This window comes from Stegostoma tigrinum, chromosome 16 (assembly GCF_030684315.1).
Source record: "Stegostoma tigrinum isolate sSteTig4 chromosome 16, sSteTig4.hap1, whole genome shotgun sequence".
NCBI classification, from domain to species: Eukaryota; Metazoa; Chordata; class Chondrichthyes; order Orectolobiformes; family Stegostomatidae; genus Stegostoma; species Stegostoma tigrinum.
In genome coordinates this window covers 19646849-19668452 of record NC_081369.1, presented here as the reverse complement: position 1 = coordinate 19668452, position 21604 = coordinate 19646849, and the positions used below count along the sequence as shown (strand labels likewise).

General features: G+C 41.7%; 1 protein-coding gene across 1 annotated transcript in view; it reads right to left on the bottom strand.

Moving 5' to 3' along the window:
- Positions 1-21604, bottom strand: part of LOC125459938 (dynein axonemal heavy chain 5-like) — a 259757-nt gene that overhangs the window by 47278 nt on the left and 190875 nt on the right. Inside the window, exons 55-61 of the mRNA XM_059651530.1 lie at positions 17542-17809; positions 9000-9123; positions 7913-8020; positions 6947-7061; positions 5116-5292; positions 3537-3737; positions 1184-1363 (exon numbers count right to left, since the gene is read on the bottom strand). Of these exons, the coding sequence (XP_059507513.1) occupies positions 1184-1363; positions 3537-3737; positions 5116-5292; positions 6947-7061; positions 7913-8020; positions 9000-9123; positions 17542-17809 (1173 nt within the window). The remainder of the gene's footprint in view (positions 1-1183; positions 1364-3536; positions 3738-5115; positions 5293-6946; positions 7062-7912; positions 8021-8999; positions 9124-17541; positions 17810-21604) is intronic.

Below are 21604 nucleotides of genomic sequence, written 5' to 3'. Positions count from 1 at the left end.
TCCTCTCTTGGTCGGGAGAACAAAACTGCATTTAATCTTACAGGTTTGGTTTTAGTGATACCCTGCATATCTGTAGTAAGACATTCCTGCATTTAAGCTCAAGGCCACCATTTAATTTACTTTCCTAATTGCTTGCTGCACTTGCCTGTTGATTGCTGTACAAATACACCCAGATTCACTTGTATATCCACATTGTCTAACATGCCATGTTGAAATTATACCCTACCTTTTTTTCTTTCACACGAAAGTGTATAACTTCACAGTTATCCATTGCATCTGCCATGTATTTGCCCACACACATTGAACTTGCCCGGACCATTTTCCCAGCCCCTCTCAATTTTTGTATCATCAACAAACTTGCAAATATTGCATTTGGTTCCCTCATCTAAGTTATTTATACATATGTGAATAACTGAGGCCCAATCACTGATCCCGAAAGTGCAGTACTAGTCACCACCTGCCACCAGGAAAAAGATCCACTTATTCTCATCCTCTGTTCCTGGCCTGTAAGCCAATCTCAATCCATGCAAGTATATTAACTGAATCCCATGTGCTTTAATTTTCCCACAAGACTCTTAAGTGGGACTTTATCAAAAGTTGAGTTGAAATTCAAGTATACCACATCTACTTATCCTCCCTTATCTATTCTACTGATTACGTTCTCAAAAAACTCCAATAGGTTAGTTAGGCATATCTCCATGCTGATTTTGTCCAAACACATTAATGAATAGCACAGAATCCCTGCAGTGAGGAAGCACGCCATTCATCTCATTGAGATCACATCAAGCCTCTGAAGAGCAGCCATCCAGACCCATATCCCCACCTTATCCCTGCATTGCACCATGGCTGATCTACCAAGCCTGCATAACCTGGGACCCTATGGGCAATTTAGCAGTGCCAAGCCACCTAACCTGCACATCTTGCACGATGCAAGGAAACCAGAGCAAACCCATGCAGACATGGGGAGAATGTGCAAATTACAAACAGACAGTTGACTAAGGGTAGAATCGAACCAAGACTCCTGGTACTATGAGGCAGCAGTGCTAACCACTGAGTCATCGCGCCTCCCCAAATGCTTTCCAATTTTTCTTGAGAAAGCAAGGCTTACAAATGGCAGATGGTGTTATATGCCTCACTGCTGCAAGATATCCGACAGTAATCCGATTATTTTTCATTAACAAACCTTAAGGGGCAACACCTCTTTATTTATTCCGTGAAAGTAGGCCATTGCTTGAGTCCAGGAACAAAGACCTGCCACATTACCACACACTCGTCTGGCAACATCAATGTTGTAATCTGGCATTTCAAAATAGGGACACAGTAGTTCTACAGTTTCCTCATTGATGCTGTCCTTGGGAAAGTGCTGTGAAAACAAAAGATCATTTCAATGACACATACATTCAGAAATATTCAATTAGAAGATGGCTTTCCAATAACTAGCACATTGGTCTGAAGGTCTAACATCATTTTTGACTCAACATTTAAATTAAGTGATGGACAACATATGATAAAGTAAGAGAGGCTGGACTTTCCCTCCAGAGGGGAGGAAACACAGATCTGGTCTATTTCTGGGTTTCAAGCCTGCCCACGTGATTTTGCCTGTGATTTCCCTCCATGTAGCCAATTAATGATTAAGTTAAGATAAGATCAGTGGTTGAGCTCTTATAACTGCAATACAATCAGAGGATTGCCAGTTTGAAAAGATCAACATGCTACAATGAAAGGTATGTAAGCAAAAAGGCTCTTTAAAATGGAGATGCCTTCTCTTTAACATTTTCAAATTTGTTAATTTAAAATTAGATTCAGCAGCGGGCCACCGCTGAGAGAGTTAGGAGGGTATGGGGTGAAACCACCACTACACGGTGAAACCCCACTACAGGGTGACCCGTGTCAGCTCATGCAAATCGTCAAGCAAGGAAGGCTGCCAGACTTTTCTCGAGCTCCCTGACCTACCACTTGATAGTCACCTGCTAGTTTTTTTATTGTCCCATCACACCAAAACATCGAGGCTAGTGGTTGTTTCCTGGCAATCGCCATTTTAAGCGGTGACTTTAAGTAAATCACAGTTTCCATAGGAATCAATGTTAAAGCCACCATTAGGTTCTTTTGGACATTTCACACTTAGAAAAAATAATGTAGGAGTTCAAATACTGTACCATCATGTACAACATGTACAATATGCGTGGAAAGTTCTTTACACAGAGGTTGGCGGGTGCCTGGAACGCGTTGCCAGCGGAGGTGGTAGACGCAGACGCGTTAGCGTCTTTTAAGATATATTTGGACAGGTACATGGATGGGCAGGGAGCAAATGGACACAGACCGTTAGAAAATAGATGACAGGTTAGACAGAGGATCTTGATCGGCGCAGGCTTGGAGGGCCGAAGGGCCTGTTCCTGTGCTGTAGGTTTCTATGTTACACCTAATTTCTAGCTGAATTAGTTTGCAAGGCAAAATGTATCACTAAACATATAAATATTAAAATGATATACCTTTATTGTTCAACACTGTTATATTAACCCGTTTCCATTCAATGGCAGAAGTTGGTCAATGCCAGTAGCAGCTGGATTCCCTGAACAATTTGTGCTATCTGACCTCTGCCACTGGACAGAATCCAGAGCCTCAGTGAGAGTTCAGGAACGGAGCCCGTAACAAAGAGAAGAACAGAGGCAGGAGATGAGGCCAGAGCAGGCCAAACTGAGACACAGACCCAAAAGGGAGATAAGACCAGGAGAGTGGCAAGCCCAGGAGACAAGGTGGCAGTGGGTGCGGTAGGAAGCAACACTGGGAAGAATAGCTTTGTGTCAAGGATAGCAGCAATATGGGGACATAGGTAGACTATGGGTGAAGGAGGAAGTGAGGTGAAAAAGTCATCTGAACAGGTAGGCCAAATAACAGGAAAGCTGGGGATGATATTAATGTGAAACTGACAATGTTGAACCATTATACTGGCGCTACCTTATTAACAGAGTTGCAATAAAATAATGTCAAAGGAATCATTAAGTAGGGACTTTCTATAGATATAATCAAAAGAATTTAAGTTACATAAATGACAGGCTATGGAAAAATAAAGTCCAGAATCACAATGAGCAGCAAGTTCTGCATTATCGTATTCAAATGGAAAGGGCCAAACTGTGCCAGAATCTGTCTCTTCAATTACAACAGTTTTTATACGGTTGCTTGGCAAGCTACTGTTCCAATCTATACAGAAGTTTAATGTTGTAGAAGTGGGAGGGAGGGAAAAGCTGAAAGTAAAAGGGTTTCTTAATTCTTTAAGCTGTCTAAATGTATCAATTAACAGGACTTGTTGGTTTTCATTGCTGATTGAGTCATCAAATTTATTAAAAGATCGAAACATATTTTAAGTTGCAAATGCCACAATAATTACAGAATTTTGAATGGATTAAAGCTGCTAATTTTCATCAAATCTTTACAGAACATGGTGCACATTTTCTGACTAAAGATGCCAGTTTACTATATTCTAATGTGTCACTGGACTGCTATAGTAACTAATAACACTACTACTCAGTTGCGTTCACCTGTAATGCTTGTAGAAGGTTTCCTGCCATAAGTTTCAGTGATTCCTGCCACGATGGAATAACACAGTTCCTATCTACATCAAATTTCACTGGGTTCAACTTCCTTTGGAAAAGCAGCAGCACACAGTCCATTATCCTCATAATCAGATGAGGAGGCCGACCAAGTGTTCGCACTAAGGTTATGTCTGCTGGTTTAATTGTCTGCAATGTTTAAAGCGAATGGATTAGTACGTTGACTGTAAAACCTGGCTTGGATAAATGACAATAAGGAAAAGTGCATTACCACGCTGCCTCGTTCACTGCTCCATACAGCATCCATTGCTCTTCCTATCTGCACTTCAAGCAACTATTAGAAGTTCAGCACTGGAGTTCTGTGCCAGGCATTTGGAGGTTTTTGACAGAGTTTGCATTTGTATTACTAGGGGTTTTCTGGTACTGCCGAGGTGAATAGGGGAGGTGGAACTATAAAAAACTTGGAAACTAGAGCATCAGGTTGACCTCCTGATGCATCCCTACCTCTGAGTGATCTTGACAAAGGATGGATCAATGAGGCAGAGGTTACCCTACTTGCAGCAGTGATTAGCCAATTAGACCCAGTTAATGGCTGTTTGGGGTAAAGGTGTTGTTGCGATCTTCCTGAAGACAGGCAGGTCCCTGCTAAAATTTGTCAGTAGTATTTGACTGCTTTGTGTGGACATGTCATGACATCATACACATTCCTTCTCACTCAGCCCAGAATGTTGTGGTATGGCACCCAGATCCATGACTGCAAACCATCCTGAGGAAGTTATACCCTTCCGACAGATTAATCTTACAGTTTGGCCATTCATGTTTGTTTAATTTATCCCCATCCTGCAGAAAATACCTCCATTTTGCAGTGCTCCTGCAGTCTCCTGCCTGCCTCCATAGAGGCCGGTTGTCCCAGGCAAGACATGACAGTAAACCCTCAAATCGGGACTCCCACACCTCCATTTCTCTGGTCCATTCATCATTGGATGGGGCTTCCAGAGCAGGTTTCTTAATGTCTTCTTGTAGGAAGATTATGACCAACATCCCACCATAGTTAACCATGGGTCGATGCCAGGATTGCAACCTAGTGGAAAAATTTAACACAACCACATACTTCTGAAGAAGAGTCCCGACCTGAAACATCAGCTTTCCTGCTCCTCTGATGCTGCCCGGCTGCTGTGTTCCTGCAGCTCAACACTGTGTAATCTCGGATTCCAGCATCTTCAGTTCTTACTATTTCTAATCATATCTATATAGTCTTTCTATTTGAAAATATCAAACCTTCCTCAACAACCTTATCAAGCTTGGCAAGTCATGATATGCATCACATTCACTTCCTACCAGATTGTGATACAGCACATTCACAGAAGAAAATAAGTTTTTTTAAATATAAAAGCAGCCAGACACTTCAGCAAGGATGATTTCATTAGAGTCATCGAATCACAGAGATACAGGGCACAGAAAAAGGCCCTTTTCCTATCACATCTGAACCGGTCAAAAACAATTACGTAGCTAATTGAAGCTAAACCAGATTCATCTTACTGAGTATTCCACCATTGCCCTGGCATACCTGCAGAGCAGCTTTAGCTTCCTCGAGTGCTGGTCTGGCAGCTTCAAGTTTTTGCTCAGCCACTGCCTTATCTGCTGATATGCTGTCCACAATTGCCTGGGCTCGGTCTTTGACATTTTGCACCTCCATTTTCACTCTCTCTGAAGCATGAGCCTTCAGAGTCACCTCTTTCAGCACCTTGTAACAGCAGTTAATAAGTACCATTATTAATTATTTATTAGTGTACAGGATCTGTAACCAGATTTATTTCCAACTTCATTACATATCAATGTACCTCAACCCTCCACAGAATTAAACTTGCTTCTGTCAATTATACAGTGACAACAGTACATCCAAAATATTAAATGTTCACATTTAAATTGTGCTGGTACTTCGAAGGCTGCATGGATGTGTAGTAAAGCAGACACCATTATGGTATCATGTTCTATTTCATTTCTTTCTTTAAAATCCTTTTCTCCTCTCAGTAACCTGTTCTATACCAATTTCTATGCCTTTCTAACACACAGTCAACAAAAATAGCTTTCACTAGATGGTACTTTCAAAGTACCAAAGCAGTTCAAGACCCATCATAAGATTATCGATAAAATTTGACACTGAGCCCAAGAATGAGACAATAATATGTAACCAAAAGCACATTCATGCAGGTAGGCTTTAAAGAGGGTCTTGAAGGATAAAGAGGTGAAAAGGTGTGGGGAGAAAATTGCAATACTTGTACCCTAAGTGGCTAAAGGCACAGATGTCAATGATGAGGTGAATGAAATTGGTGATGCACAAGGTCAGAATTTCAGCAACTTCCAGTGGATTGAAATTCTGGAGAAGATAGAGATGGAGATTAAAAGTCTACACTCATCTGAGTGAACATTAACAGACTTTATTAAAGGTAACTATTTATGGTAATAAAATATCCCTCTGGAATGTTATTGATGCAGAGTCCAGTTGCATGTCATCTGATGTCATTGTGACAAAACACTTGCTGCACATGCTCCGCAGATATTAGAGTAAAAGTATTATTATTCCTTTACTCCAAAGACCTTGCAGAATTTTGAAGCTGAGGATCAGCAATTTCAAATGTAGGCACTGGTTCGCTTTGAGCCTATGGAGGTTACTCACTTGAATGATATTAAATTAATGAAGTCTGATGAGAGATAGAACACAAGTTGCAGGATTTTGAATGAGATCAGGTTTGCAGGGGATGGAAGGTTAAAAAGCCAACCAGGAGAGAACTGGAATGGTTCAATACATCATAGAATTAATTGAGATTCAGACTCAGGTTTGCATCTTACCAATCTATTGTATGTTTGCTGAAAACATTCCAATGCTTCGGTGGATTTAGATTGCAACACACTGGTTGAAACATAGGACAGTAAACCTAACTTCTAAAATTATTCTGATATTTGTTATTAAAGAATTATTTACATTTACTTTCAATGCAACATGTTTATTCTTGACAAATATTAAAACCTTTCCAAAGGAGAACAACTGTAAGAGAATATCCCTTTATTGCAAGACAGTTATATTAACTATTTCTCTCTGGTACCATTGTAGGATATTGCAGACTTCTTGCAAAAATTGGTTACAAACAAGAGCATACATTGTTTTTGGTATTTAAATGTAGTCATTAGTCTCCATTATTTAATATGCTATAAACAACAGATTAATAACATTCTGTGAAAAGTTGCACAGTTAGTGCTGATTCAAAATCAGTATAGGAAAATATCGTTGGCAAAGGTGATCATTTTCAAACGTGCCATGGATTAGTATTTTGAATATACAAAAATGTAATTGATGTGTTTTAACCATTTGTCATTTGGTGAATTTATCATCTCATTACCATGTCAGCCTTGTCATTGGCTATTTTAAGTTCTTTTTCCTTTGTTTCCAATTCTTTGCTAAGGGCCACAACTGATTCTGAGGCTTCCTTCAACTTCTGCAAACCCGTCTTCATTCTTTAGGAGAAAAAAAATCAAACATTAGGACCACTTCTACTTATGACTTTAACCAACATCTAGAAAAAAAGCCCAACATAACAGTTAAATCACCATTCTTCATTTTAAACATAGATTGTGTCCATTTATGTACCAGTTGTGGATCAGTGATAACACCACTGGCTGAGTCAGAAAGTTGTGGGCATATGTCCAACTTCAAAGACTTGAGCATAAAAACGTAGACTGAGAGTCAAGTGCACAAATGAAGGATTGCTGCACTTTTGGAGGTGCTGTTTTTGGATAATACATTAAACAAAAACCCTTTATGCTTTCTGGAATGAAGTTAAAAGATCCCAAGGCACCAACCAGAAAAGAATAGGGGACTTTTCATAATGTTCTGGCAAAAATGTATCCCTTAATTAACACATCAAGGAACATATTATCTGATCACTTACTTACGCTCTGTAAAATTTTACAGTGACTATATTGGCTGCCTCATTTATTACATTACATGGACCAAATTTTGGCAATTCCACTCACTGGACCAAAGGGGAGGAAGGTAACAGGACCGAGGATGACAATTTGCTGGTGTCTCTTTAAAGATGACACCCCAACCCCAAAAGCTAACAGCTGGTCAGAAAGCTAATAGCTCAGTGGCCTAATAATGCCATTGTTGACTGGTGGTCATTCTAAGGGCTGCAGGCACCCAAAGACAGATTAGTGAGGTTTAAGGCAGCGCTTGTGCTGTCTGGAAGTTCTTAAAGGTGCTATGTATATGTGTAAGAACTTTCTTTTGTAACTCTGGAAAATACACAGTATAGTTTTTAAATGAACAGAGAATCCATAGTTCAGAACAGGTCAGCTTACACTACCTTTCTGCCACAGTTTGCAGCTCTGACCGCTTCTCCTTATATACAGCTTTGTAGCCCTGAATGAAGGATAGGTAGGATTTAGGTGTAATATGGGTTGACCGCCGGAATCTGTTAATGCAACATAAAAGCTGGTTATCCAAGTACAATGAATAATTTTGTATTTGTGACAAAATATGCAGCAGCAGTCTAATTCCTGCTTGTCACAGTTCCTGCCAAAAATGTCTGCTGATAAATTCATTTACTGTCAACATGTAGTTAACTGAGACTATAACAGATAGTGTCAAGTTAATGCCAATTGTGTTACATGTTGTGCTGCTACAAAGGTCAACTCCAAAGAGTTATTTAGAATTGCAAGTGTGACCTCTAAATCTAAAAGTTTTTTTTAGGGGGCGATGGATATATGATACACTGAACGTATTGGCCAAAATAACACTGATTCTTCTTCTCTCCCAACCTAATTAAACGTATGTTGAGGTCGATTCTTTTTAAAATATAAATTTTGCTAAAACTAAATGCCAAAAACATAAGTAACAGCTTAAAATTAAATTATTCTTGAAGATTTGTAGTAGCAGGGTTTTCCATGGAATGGCTTAAATATATATCGGGATGGGGGACGGAAATTAAGACTAATATGCAAAGGATATGTTCATTCTTGAATGATCTATATCAGGTAAAAAAAAATCACATGACCATCTTAAATTTAAAACTGAACATAGCCAACGATTTCTTCCAGCTTCAAACATTCCTGGTGATACAGCAGATGACCACACTAGGGAATTGTCAATGACTTCCAATGTTTTGAAAATACAGTATCACTGGCTTACTGATGTTAAGTTGACTTAAGATATCTCCTCTGATGTTTTCATTTTTACAGGTGGATAATACTGGAGTGTAAGTATAACCATGTCATATGTAAAATCCACATTACAATAAACAATGTTTCAATCAGCAATACCCTGAAAGCCAATATAGCCAATATGTCCAGTATAATGGAGATGCAAGCATCCTTACATTGAAAATTCAATAGATTTCCCACCAGTCATGTCTCTGATTTATTAAGTTAATATCAGTGAGTTGGTTGACGCACCTTTCAAAGTACAACACACTTTTCTCTGCTACACCATCTTGGAAAGTACCCATGCACTCTACCACTTGCTGTTTTACCTCCAGGGTGCACTCAATCTCAAATGAGGACAAGAAATGGTCGGACACTAAAAAAAAAATGCATATATTTTAAAACCATGGATATAAATCCGGGTAATATGTCTTCTTTGTTTAATGAAACAGAATTTCAACCAGTATTTCAATTCCAACTCAACCTCAATTCAACAATGGTTGGTCTGCTATGGTCTGATGTGAAGTTCAGTGCCGACTGTCATGACATTTCCTCCCACCTCCCCTGGATCATAACCCCACCATGTAACATCAGGCTGTAGTTTCCAGGACGGTCACTTTCCTTAACAGCTCTGGAGATTTCACCTCCACGTGTTCTCATCGCTTAGACCCCAACCCCGCAAAGTCTGTTTCTATTTCCTTCCCAAAAGCTACAAGCAGGACTGCCCTGGCACACATATCCTTTCAGCTTGTTCTTGCCCCGTGGAACTTATTTCTTCCTATGATAGAATCATAGAGTGCCGACAGCATGGAAAGAGGCCATTCAGTGCATATGAGTGCACTGACTCTCAGAAGAACAACCCATCAATACCTAGCAAACCCTCATCCTATCCCCATAACTCCACATTTACGTTGGCTTACCCACCTAGCCTGCACATCTTTGGACACTACAGGGGAATTTAGCATGGCCAATCGACCTAACCTGCACAACTTTGCACAGTGAGAGGAAACCAAAGCACCCAGTTGACTCTATTTTCCACCCCCCATCCCGCCCGCGCCACCCTGTTATTCAACCTGTTCCCATTTACAATTGTGATTCATTAGATACTTTAGGTCAGTTCCATAATTTCCAGTTTTCTGGTCCTAACCATCTCTCTTTCATCATGGATGTGCAATCCCTCTACACATCCATCTCTCATTGGTATGGTCTGAAAGCTTTATGCTTCTTCCTTGAAAATAGGCCTGCAGAGTTCCATCCTTCTCCTTGCTGAGCTCATTCTCACTTTGAATAACTTCTCCTTTTAAACTCATCTCATTTTCTGCAAGTCAAAGGTGTTGCTATGGGCACCTACATAGGTCCCAACCATGCCTGTCTCTTTGTGGGATATGTGGAACATGCCTTGTTCCAGTCCTAATTGGAACCCCACCGACAATTCTTTCTCCAATTCCTCGATGAGGTCTACATTGCTTCCCCCTGCTCTCATCCAAAACTGGAAAGAATTCAGTTTTGTTTCCAGTTTCAACCCTTCTCTTACCTTCATCGGGTCCATCTCTAAATCTCCCTGATTTGTTGATTTTAACGCTTTCATTTCATAATAGGCAGCCCACTATTATCTATTACAAGCCGATTGACTCCCACAGTTATCTTGACTACACTCCCTCACAACAATATAAGGAAATAATAAGTGGTGAGGAATTTCAATGCACTGCCTGGTGTATTGTAGAGGTAGATTCAATTAAAAGCCTTCAAATGATATTAGCTAATTATCAGCAAAGAAAAATTTTGCTGCATTGTGGAAAATAGACAATGTATGGATCTAGGTGAAGTGCACTCTTGAAGAGGCAGCATGTACATCGTGGGACAGATGGATTTCATCAGTGCTATGATTATATAAATATTGAAAGGTCTTAAGCTATTGTTTGGTTTCTACAATAAAATCTGCTGCCTCCTACTTACAAGCTCCATCTCTATCATTGGCTCCTGTCTGAAGCTAAAATCAGACTGTTCACAATCGGAATGCCAAGGTGAACTTTCAATCACATGTTCAAAACAGCACAAAAATTGCTATTTCTACTTGTATAACATTGTTCAACTCCAACCCTGACTCGGTTCATCTGCTGCTGTAATCTTCAAGAAAGCTTTTATTTCTTCCAAATTAGAAGATTCAAATGCCTTTCTGACCAACTTTCAATATTCTATCCTCCATAACCTTGATCTCATCCAAAATGCTGCTGTTCATGTTGTAACTTGTATCAAGTCTCATTTACTCCATTGCTCGCTGGCCCACATTGGCTCCCAAGTAAGGAAAATTTTGATTTTTTTTAGAAAAGAGATTATCTTTGTTTTCATATATCTGTATTGCTTTCTACCTTGCACATTCTATAACTCCTCAAGTCCCACAAACATCCTAAATATCTGTACTTTTCTAATCATGACATCTTGAACATCCTTGGTTTTAATCTGTTCAAAATTGGCAACTGCTCATTCAGCTGCCAAGACCCTAAGTTCAGGAACCCCCTAACTAAATATATCTTCCTCTATACCACTGTTAAGAGGTACCTTAAAATCTGCCTCTTTGATCAGCCATCTTATTATGGTACAATGTCCCTTTTATGTGGCTCAGTTTAAAGTTCATTTATAATGTAATAATGAAACATCGTGGAATGTTTATTACATTAGAAGTGTTACACAAGTAGAAACTATTGCTATTACATCATTTGGCTTACTGATTCCGCAATTGTAAAATTGTAAAATTTATCCTTATCAATCTCAAACAGAAGCCTACAAGATTAATTCAAATGGGAAAAGAGTCACACTGATACCGGAAAGGGTTCTCTTTTATGGTTGAAACATAGGCTAATTAAGAGGGCAATGCATAGCCCTATTAATGAAAATGTTCCTTGCCCAACACAACCATGCATTATGTGGACCAGTACAAAATTCAGACACATTTTCTCCTTTGTGCAAATGACTAAATTTAATTTTTCATCCATCACTGACTGTCGCAATCCCAAACATATCAATGTCCAAAGTCTAATTTTACAAGGTACATTTTACAACCCAGCTCTTTGATTCACTGTTTCAATTTGGAAATATCATTGTTCATTTTTGCATTGGTTAGTTTTCAAAAATGTTGCCATAACAGCAAAATTCTTCTCAAATAAATGTTGAGGGTAATAACTGCAGAAATTGTCAAGACTGTCATATTGAAAATAAATCTAATAATTTTTACATTTTAATACTGGATCATTGAATAATTTACCGGCCATTTAATATTCATAAAGCAACCTTTTATTCTGTCTTCTTCCAGGAAAGAAAAAGCGATAAGGTCCATTTAAAATTAGCCAGGCTTCAAATGCAATACTTCACTGCTTATGAAAAATTAGCGCAAATAGAGTTTGCTCTGTTTATTACGTTGCCTAAATATAACTGTGCTGATCAACTTAATTTTTCAGCACAGATTCATTATTTGAAAAAAAATCAGAATTGTCAAAACATTTTGTTTCCTTCGAATGAGCTAAACTAACATAACAGAACAAAAAAAGTACTTGATGTTGCTTCAACAAGCATTAGAGTAATGCCAGGACGTTAAAATATTGTAAGAACACTGCTTCATTGTTCAAGACAAGAACGAGTTAGTTCATCACTTTAAACCTTATTTTGTCCAACAAACTTTGCTTAATTAAGACATTAAATGCAATGTCCAAATGGTTTAGGGTTAAATTAGGAGCTTCCCCAATGATTGAATGAACAAAGGCATCAATGGACCTCAATTCCCTAAGTTGGAAGGGAATTTTAGCCAAGATCTCTAAACCTGTTCGTTCTCCAGTATCTCTTGCTGGAAAGTGCACATTGACAGACATTGAGGGAAAACAGGATACCTCCCAAATCAATTAGCCAAAACATGAGGACTGTTTGCATCAGTTTGAATTCCAAATTAGCCAACCACTGCAATGAAAGAATGGAAGAAAAAAAGGTCAGAAAATGGCAATTAAGAATAAGTAAAATTATCCAAAATGTTGGAATCTGAAGTACTTAATTATTCAATGTACACTATGACATGGTAAAATTAATGGTGAGCATGTTGAGTTAGTTAGATTCTCTGTGCCAAAGTAAACATTCTCAATGAGATTCTCCTTCCTTAAATAGCAAATTGAATTTATTACCATCAGGTGGAGAGAAGCCTATATACGTGCATTTGCATCTCATCAATTACTCACCTTCATGTATTGAACTTCCCCTTCTCAATTAATTTCTGCACAATGGAGATACTCGACACTTCAGAAATTCAACTGGATAAACCAATCATGTACCTGGACACTTTATTTTTCAGCCTCGTCTTAGTGCGTACATAGCTTTGGCGGCCTGTGCCATAACTTTAATGGTCCTTGACTTCACTTTTGCTGTAACCTCAATAACTGCAATACATTTCTCCATGGGACTAAGGCTCACGGACACATCTCCCTGATCTTTCTATCCACACAACTGGAAGATGGCAATGCGCAAGTTTCAGCCTCTCAGACAGCACTTCAGTGGACAGGATCATACAGCAGTTTTTATATCAAAAAGGCACTTTAGCACAGAAGGCACAGCTGACAGCTTGAGGCTAGGAGCACGTGGCTGTAGGAAACAGTGAGGCATCAATGTGAAGAGGGGACATCCGTCGCTATATAACAGGGTGTTGTGCTAAAGTCAGAGGTGGCAAATATGCCAGCAGCTTATGCAGCAAATACACTACATGTACACAAAACAGCATGGCCATGTGTAAAAGGAAAATGGGAGGCATGTTTAGTGGGCTGAGGGTGGACTCCAGCCACTGAGGGGATGCTACTACAGTCAGTCCAGGATTGGATGAATTCTAATATGGGGGCTGGCTACAGTCAGGCATGCTTTGATCCAACTGCTTGCCTGAGGTTTGACTCTATTTCAGTCAAGGAATGTGGCCAAGATCAATCCTAGAATTCAGGGCTACAATGCAAGTTTACCTATAAGGGCTTTTCCAGTAATCATGAGTTAGGTACTTTTTAATCAACCTGTTCGGAGACGTTATTACAACCCTCTGGAATAGCTGGACTTAGGTCTCCCTGTTTTGATTCGATTTGCTTTATTAATGTCACATGTACTGACAGACAGTGAAAACTATTGTTTTGTGTACTATCCAGGCAAATCATGGCTTATACAAATACATCTGGGTAATTGAACGGAATGCAGAATATAGAGAAATTGCAGAGAAATATCAACTTTACTACATGAAGGGTCTGTTGAAAAATGTCATAAGGTATGGTTAGTGATAATGGGAACTGCAGATGCTGGAGAATCCAGGATTATAAAATGTGAGGCTGGATGAACACAGCAGGCCCAGCTGCATCTCAGGAGCACAAAAGCTGATGTTTCGGGCCTAGACCCTTCATCAGAGAGGGGGATGGGGACAGGGTTCTGGAATAAATAGGGAGAGAGGGGGAGGCGGACCGAAGATGGAGAGAAAAGAAGATAGGTGGAGAGGAGAGTATAGGTGGGGAGGTAGGGAGGGGATAGGTCGGTCCAGGGAAGACGGACAGGTCAAGGAGGTGGGATGAGGTTAGTAGGTAGGAGATGGAGGTGTGGCTTGGGGTGGGAGGAAGGGATGGGTGAGAGGAAGAACAGGTTAGGGAGGCAGAGACAGGATGGACTGGTTTTGGGATGCAGTCGGTGGAGGGTAAGAGCTGGGCTGGTTGTGTGGTGCAGTGGGGGGAGGGGACGAACTGGGCTGGTTCTCCCCTTCCTCCACCGCATCCCAAAACCAGCCCAGTTCGTCCCCTCCCCCCACTGCACCAAAATTTATATACTTAATGGTAAGGTCCCGGCTGGTGTTGCTGAACAAAGAGACTTTGAAGTGCAGGTTCACAGCTCCTTGAAAGTGGAGTCACAGGTAGACAGGATAGTGAAGGCGGTTTTTGGTACACTTGCCTTTATTGCTCAGTGCATTGAGTATAGGAGTTGGGAGGTAATGTTATGATTGCACAGGATATTATTCGGCCAGTATTGGAATACTGTGTGCAATTCTGGTTGCCCTACTATAGGAAAGATGTTATGAAGCTTGTAAGGGTTCAGAAAAGACTTACAAGGATGTAGCCAGGGTTGGAAGGTTTGAGCTATAGGGGGAGACTGAGTTTGCTGGAGCTATTTTCCCTGAAGCATCAAAGGCTGAGGGGAGACCTTAAAGAGATTTCTAAAATCATGAGGGACACAGATACAGTAAATAAACAAGGTCTTGTCCCTGAGTTGTGGGTGTCCAAAACTAGTAGGCATAGGTTTATGGTGAGGGGGGAAAAGATTTAGAAGGGACCAAAATGCAACTTTTTTACGCAAAGGGTTGTGTGCGTGTATGGAATGAACTGCCAGAGGAGGTGGTGGAGGCTGGTACAATTACAACATTTAAAAGGCTTCTGGATGGGCGTATGAACAGGAAGGGTTTCGGGGGATATGGGCCAAATGCTGGCAAATGGGAGTAAATTTATCTAGGATATCTAGTTGGTCTCGACGAGTTGGGCCAGAAGGTCTGCTTCTGTGCTATGCATCTCTATGACTCTAACAGCGGAGAAGAAGCAGTTCTTGAATTTGTTGCGACATGTTTTCAAACTTTTGTACCTTCTGCCCAATGAAAGAACGTGGAAGAGTGGCTGAGTGATTTCATGTTGGAGCTATTATAGTAATCAAAGCCTGGAAGGACTCCTCCATCTTGCTACTAAGGCCTCCAGAACGCCTGCCTGATGTACCCTGCCTCTTTCTGTAGATTGATCGTGTGATTTATGGTCAAGTACAGAGGTACATCTTAAGTATGAAGCTCAGCTAGTGCCTGGTCCCCAGCATTCCTCAGAGTGTCAAGGATCTTGGGCACTTCTTCCTCCACCAGCTGTGGATGCATGTTAATTTTGTGTTCACCAGATTGTATCCCCATGTCTAATCTAGCTGAAGTACTAACCAAGGTACACGGTCTACTGGTGCATTCTCATGGGGTGGTGGGTTCAAAGATGGTGACAGCACAAGGTGACTCAGGTTGTAGCTTCTTGTCCTGGGCCTGGTGATAATGCCTACTGAAGAGCAGATAAAGAATTAATTGGTGAGGATACAGAGATATGCAGAGTAATGTGTTTGCCTTCATGCTGATCCAGGAAGAGCAGAGATTTCAGTTAACAACAGAATCTCCCCCCAACTACCCTAGCTGCAGTTGTGTGCCAATGTCTCCAGCACTGGGCTAAACAGAAAGGTTGAGCATGATTGAAATGGCTGCAGCGGCAGTTTTTGAACATGTATAATCATACAAGCTGGAAGCCACCCCAGTAACTAAGTAGGCAGGAGGGTTTAGTAGTTTAAGGGAATTAGATGGGTATGAGACCTTGACAGTACGTCATGTCAGTGATGCAGACTTTTGCAGGTTATGGAGCGGCAGAGCGAGAGTAAGTGATGCGAGTTTGTAGCAGTGGAGACAAGTCAGTGTCACTTATGTTTGCAGACAGCAGGAGATCATTCATTCTCCTGTGATACTGCTTGCTGTCCAAGGGTCAAATAATGCTTCTCTTGTGGTTTCTCGAGTGCTACCTTCTGGTTTCCAGTGGCTACTTTTTCAGTGTCACAAATTCCTGCATTAGTAACAATACCCTTTGTACTTAAGTTGTTATACAGAGAATTAGACACTCAGAAGCAGACTACATCAATATTCCCAATATTTTTCACCAATCCATCAAACTTAAAGTCAAAACACAAAAGGAAAGTATTAAATTCCTGAATACAATGGCATTTAAATTGTCACAAGACACCTGATACAAGTTAGGAACAAATAGTTTTTAAAAAAATAACAGACTGTGAAAAATACTATCACTTTAAATAGTGTTTTCGATGGGTTGGTGAAATCACAGCTAAATCATTGTATGTTTGTCTCCATTGCAGTCACTGCAACTCAAGAAATTCATAGCATATGAGATGTGATAGGACATAAATGCAAATCTCTGTGAAATAAAACTGTTTCATATTAAATTATACCATTTACTCAATGTTCATTAAAGTCATACCATTAAATCTCCATCACATAGTTGCTCCCTGGAAACATCGAAGATAGGAGCAGAAGTAAGTCATTCTACCCTTGAGCCTGCTCCATCATTCAATGTGCTAATGGCTAATCATCGAACTCCACACCCTCATTTCGCTTTCCCTGCATATTTCTTGATCCCTTTAGCCACAACAGCATAGCTACCTCCTTCCTCAGGACAGACATGCTCTGGCCTCAACCATTTTTTGTGGTGGTGAATTCCAGAAGCCCAACACTCAAGGTGAAGAAATTTCTCCTCATCACAGTCCTAAAAGGTTTATCCGTTATCCTTAAATTACATCCAGAACGGTTGAAGCTTTAATCCATGGAGTCAACATTAATTTGCAAAGGATTAATTACTTCAGTTTTCTGTTGCCAGCTAGGTGAGTATTCTTTTATTTTAGATGCTTGAAAACGTATTCTCCCTCTCCTGACTTTTCAGCCACTCAAGCAACATACCAGCCCCTCTCTGCACTTTACAGTTCCCACACCTCACTGAACCCACCCCCTTGTAAATCCCGACCTGCATGAAGCTCTTCTGGCTCACTCACTATGTTTTCTAAAGTAACTCATGCAGCATTTGGCTTGCATTGATAATGAGCTGAGAAGCACATGATTGTGTGATAGGTCACCTCTGGCTTTTTTGGATATGACACTAAGGCATTCATTGAAAATGTTGAATCTTGACTATTGTTACATCATTTCCTGTGCGCTGAGATATGATCCCACCTGCAATTAGGGCAACCTTTGGCCAACGGCTAAACCAATCCATTGTACACCCAGAAATCAATGCTGGGAATTTCAAAGCTCGATTACGAAACTTTTCTCCGACTGGTGAGAAACAAAGCACGACATGCAAGTTCTGCCGGACCCGGCTCATGAAGTATTCATACAGGTTCTCGTTTGTTGCAGGCCGTCTTGGAAACTCCTGCTTCAATACAGGAGTGAGATCATTGTTAACCTCATCCATTTCATCTCGTGTAAACAGGTTTGAAACCTATATTGAAAAAAAAGGACAAATTAAAAACAACTTCTAAGCCAACCGTCAATAGAAAGTACACCCAGGCAAAGTATCCATTGGTTTTAAAGTCTGTAACAACCTCACCAGGAAGGTAAGCGATAAAGCTTGCAGCAAAGTTTGTGCTTGATTGGAAAGTTACATCGACTTTATTTTTGCATGTTCAGGAAAATAAAGAAATACCTTTTTCATTATATTAGATTAGTTCTGTTCATTCATGTGTGATTTTGAATAGTGTGCTGGGAGTTAGCCGAGGAGGGAAAATAGGTGTTTCCTTGCTCATTCCAACCTTCTTATTCTGTTAGAATTAGTTCTTACTTCACAATAAGGGAAAAAACTAGCTACTCGTTAAGTATTAGGTAAGTGATTATGGTCTATTTTGTTGTTAAGTTTTAATATTGATTGAACACATTTGTTACAAATAAAGTGAAAAGTGATGTTTAATGTCACCGCTAGTTGAAAACACAGAAAAGAAACCAAGACATAGAGCATAAGTGTAAAAAATAACAAAATAAAGTTTAAGGTTCAACTTTACAGTCCTTGTTAAGTGCCTTGGCCATGGGCCTGGATTCAGACTCTTCCATCCTGATGCTGAGTCCAACACCAGCATGAAGCAAAACTTAGCCGAACTGCTGCCATGAAACCATGTAGCCATTCTTCAGCACAACTTTGCTTCCACGGACACCATTGCCACTATGAGTCAGCTCTGCAGCTGAAGGTGCCAGGTGTCAATCCGGACCCAAACTCAACATAATGCCCACCACGCAATGCAGCCGCCGCTGCTGCTGCCAGCTCCCACACTAGGCATTAGGCCCAATCTTGCCTCCCTCTGCTGTCATTGCTGCCAGGGGCGGAAGCTTGCTTCTGACTTGCTGAATAACTCACCACTGCCAATGCTGTCCAAGCTATCCACAAGACGGTAAGCCAAAAAAGAGCAAAAAGGAAATGGAACAAAAAGAAAGGAAGAAAAAGGAAAAGCGGATGAGCCACGGACACCTGAGCCCAGGAATCACAACACTGCTCTGCTTACTCTGCCTCCATCTTGAACAACTCCATAACAATTGTACAGGAACTGGTGCTAAGATTAAAATTATATATATAAAATAAAATGTATAATTGAAGGAAAAAAATGATTAATTAAAACATATTAGGATGGCAGTGCATGTGATGTGCCTGAATTGTGAAATGTAGGATCTCCTGGATGTCAGCATAATCAAGGTCAATGACATCTGCACTAAGTATTTGCAGCTCGAGTAACTTTAACTCTGAGCTAGGGGCCAAACGACACAGACTGCAACACTTCAGGGATGGATGAATTACCTGCACACTTTTTCTCAGGAAGTAGTCACATTCCTTAGAATAGGGTCTTCTGATTTGCTCACTGGTCAGGAAGAGGAGAGTATGACTACGAGTGAGGCAGGTAAGGGGACCAAGATAGCATGAGTATAGATGCACCAGCCTTTGCAATTGTGAAACAGGTTTTTTCCAACTTGTTTGGATAACAGTTTTGGTGAGATTCCTGAACTTGCCACGATGTAACAGCAAACCATTCCAGAGCAGGGCAGCAAAAAGGAATATTAATGGTAGAAGGGGACAGTCTTATGAGGGGAACTAACACTGTTATTTATAGCAAAGAGTGTAAGTCCAGAAGGCTTTGTGATAAGACAGCTGCATAAGATCAGAGAAGAACATAGAGTCAGGGTGGGGTGGGGAGCTGATGGTCGATATATCAGCATGATAGATGTAGATACCAAAAACATAGGTAGAACAAGGAAAGCGATTCTGCATAGTTAATGCAAGAAATCAGGCTCCAAATTAAGAAACAGAATCTCAAAAGCAATAAACCCTGGATTCAATGATAATGGGAACTGCAGATGCTGGAGAATCCAAGATAATAAAATGTGAGGCTGGATGAACACAGCAGGCCCGGCTGCATCTCAGGAGCACAAAAGCTGACGTTTCGGGCCTAGACCCTTCATCAGAGAGGGGGATGGGGTGGGGGTTCTGGAATAAATAGGGAGAGAGGGGGAGGCGGACCGAAGATGGAGAGAAAAGAAGATAGGTGGAGAGAAGAGCACAGGTGGGGAGGTAGGGAGGGGATAGGTCAGTCCAGGGAAGACGGACAAGTCAAGGAGGTGGGATGAGGTTAGTAGGTAGGAGATGGAGGTGCGGCTTGGGGTGGGAGGAAGGGATGGGTGAGAGGAAGAACAGGTTAGGGAGGCAGAGACAGGTTGGACTGGTTTTGGGATGCAGTGGGTGGAGGGGAAGAACCGGGCTGGTTGTGTGGTGCAGTGGGGGGAGGGGACGAACTGGGCTGGTTTTGGGATGCGGTGGGGGAGGGGGAAATTTTGAAGCTGGTGAAGTCCACATTGATACCATCGGGCTGCAGGGTTCCCAAGTGGAATGTGAGTTGCTGTTCCTGCAACCTTCGGGTGGCATCATTGTGGCACTGCAGGAGGCCCATGATGGACATGTCATCTAAAGAATGGGAGGGGGAGTGGAAATGGTTCACGACTGGGAGGTGCAGTTGTTTGTTGCGAACCGAACGGAGGTATTCTGCAAAGCGGTCCCCAAGCCTCCGCTTGGTTTCCCCAATGTAGAGGAAGCCACACCGGGTACAGTGGATGCAGTATACCACATTGGCAGATGTGCAGGTGAACCTCTGCTTAATATGGAAAGTCATCTTGGGGCCTGGGATAGGGGTGAGGGAGGAGGTGTGGAGGCAATTGTAGCATTTCCTGCGGTTGCAGGGGAAGGTGCCCGGTGTGGTGGGGTTGGAGGGCAGTGTGGAGCGAACAAGGGAGTCACGGAGAGAGTGGTCTCTCCGGAAAGCAGAACTCGTCCTCACCCTCAACAACTTCTCTTTCGATTCCTCCCACTTCCTACAGACAAAGGGGGTGGCCATAGGTAGCCACATGGGCCCAAGCTATGCCTGCCTCTTTGTAGGTTACGTGGAACAGTCCCTCTTCCACACCTACACAGGCCCCAAACCCCACCCCTTCCTCCGTTACATTGATGACTGTATTGGCGCCTCCTCTTGCTCCCCAGAGGAGTTCGAACAGTACATCCACTTCACCAACACCTTCCACCCCAACCTTCAGTTCACCTGGGCCATCTCCAGCATATCCCTCACCTTCCTGGACCTCTCAGTCTCCATCTCAGGCAACCAGCTTGTAACTGATGTCCATTTCAAGCCCACCGACTCCCACAGCTAGCTAGAATACACCTCCTCCCACCCACCCTCCTGCAAAAATTCCATCCCCTATTCTCAATTCCTCCACCTCCACCGCATCTTCTCCCACGATGAGGCATTCCACTCCCGCACATCCCAGATGTCCAAGTTCTTCAAGGACCGCAACTTCCCCCCCACAGTGGTCGAGAACGACTTGACCGTGTCTCCCACATTTCCCGCAACACATACCTCACACCCCGCCCCCGCCACAACCACCCAAAGAGGATCCCCTCGTTCTCACACACCACCCCATCAACCTTCAGATACAACGCATCATCCTCCAACACTTCCGCCATCTACAATCCAACCTCACCACCCAAGATATTTTTCCATCCCCACCCTTGTCTGCTTTCCGGAGAGACCACTCTCTCCATGACTCCCTTGTTCGCTCCACACTGCCCTCCAACCCCACCACACCCGGCACCTTCCCCTGCAACCGCAGGAAATGCTACACTTGTCCCCACACCTCCTCCCTCACCCCTATCCCAGGCCCCAAGATGACTTTCCATATTAAGCAGAGGTTCACCTGCACATCTGTCAAT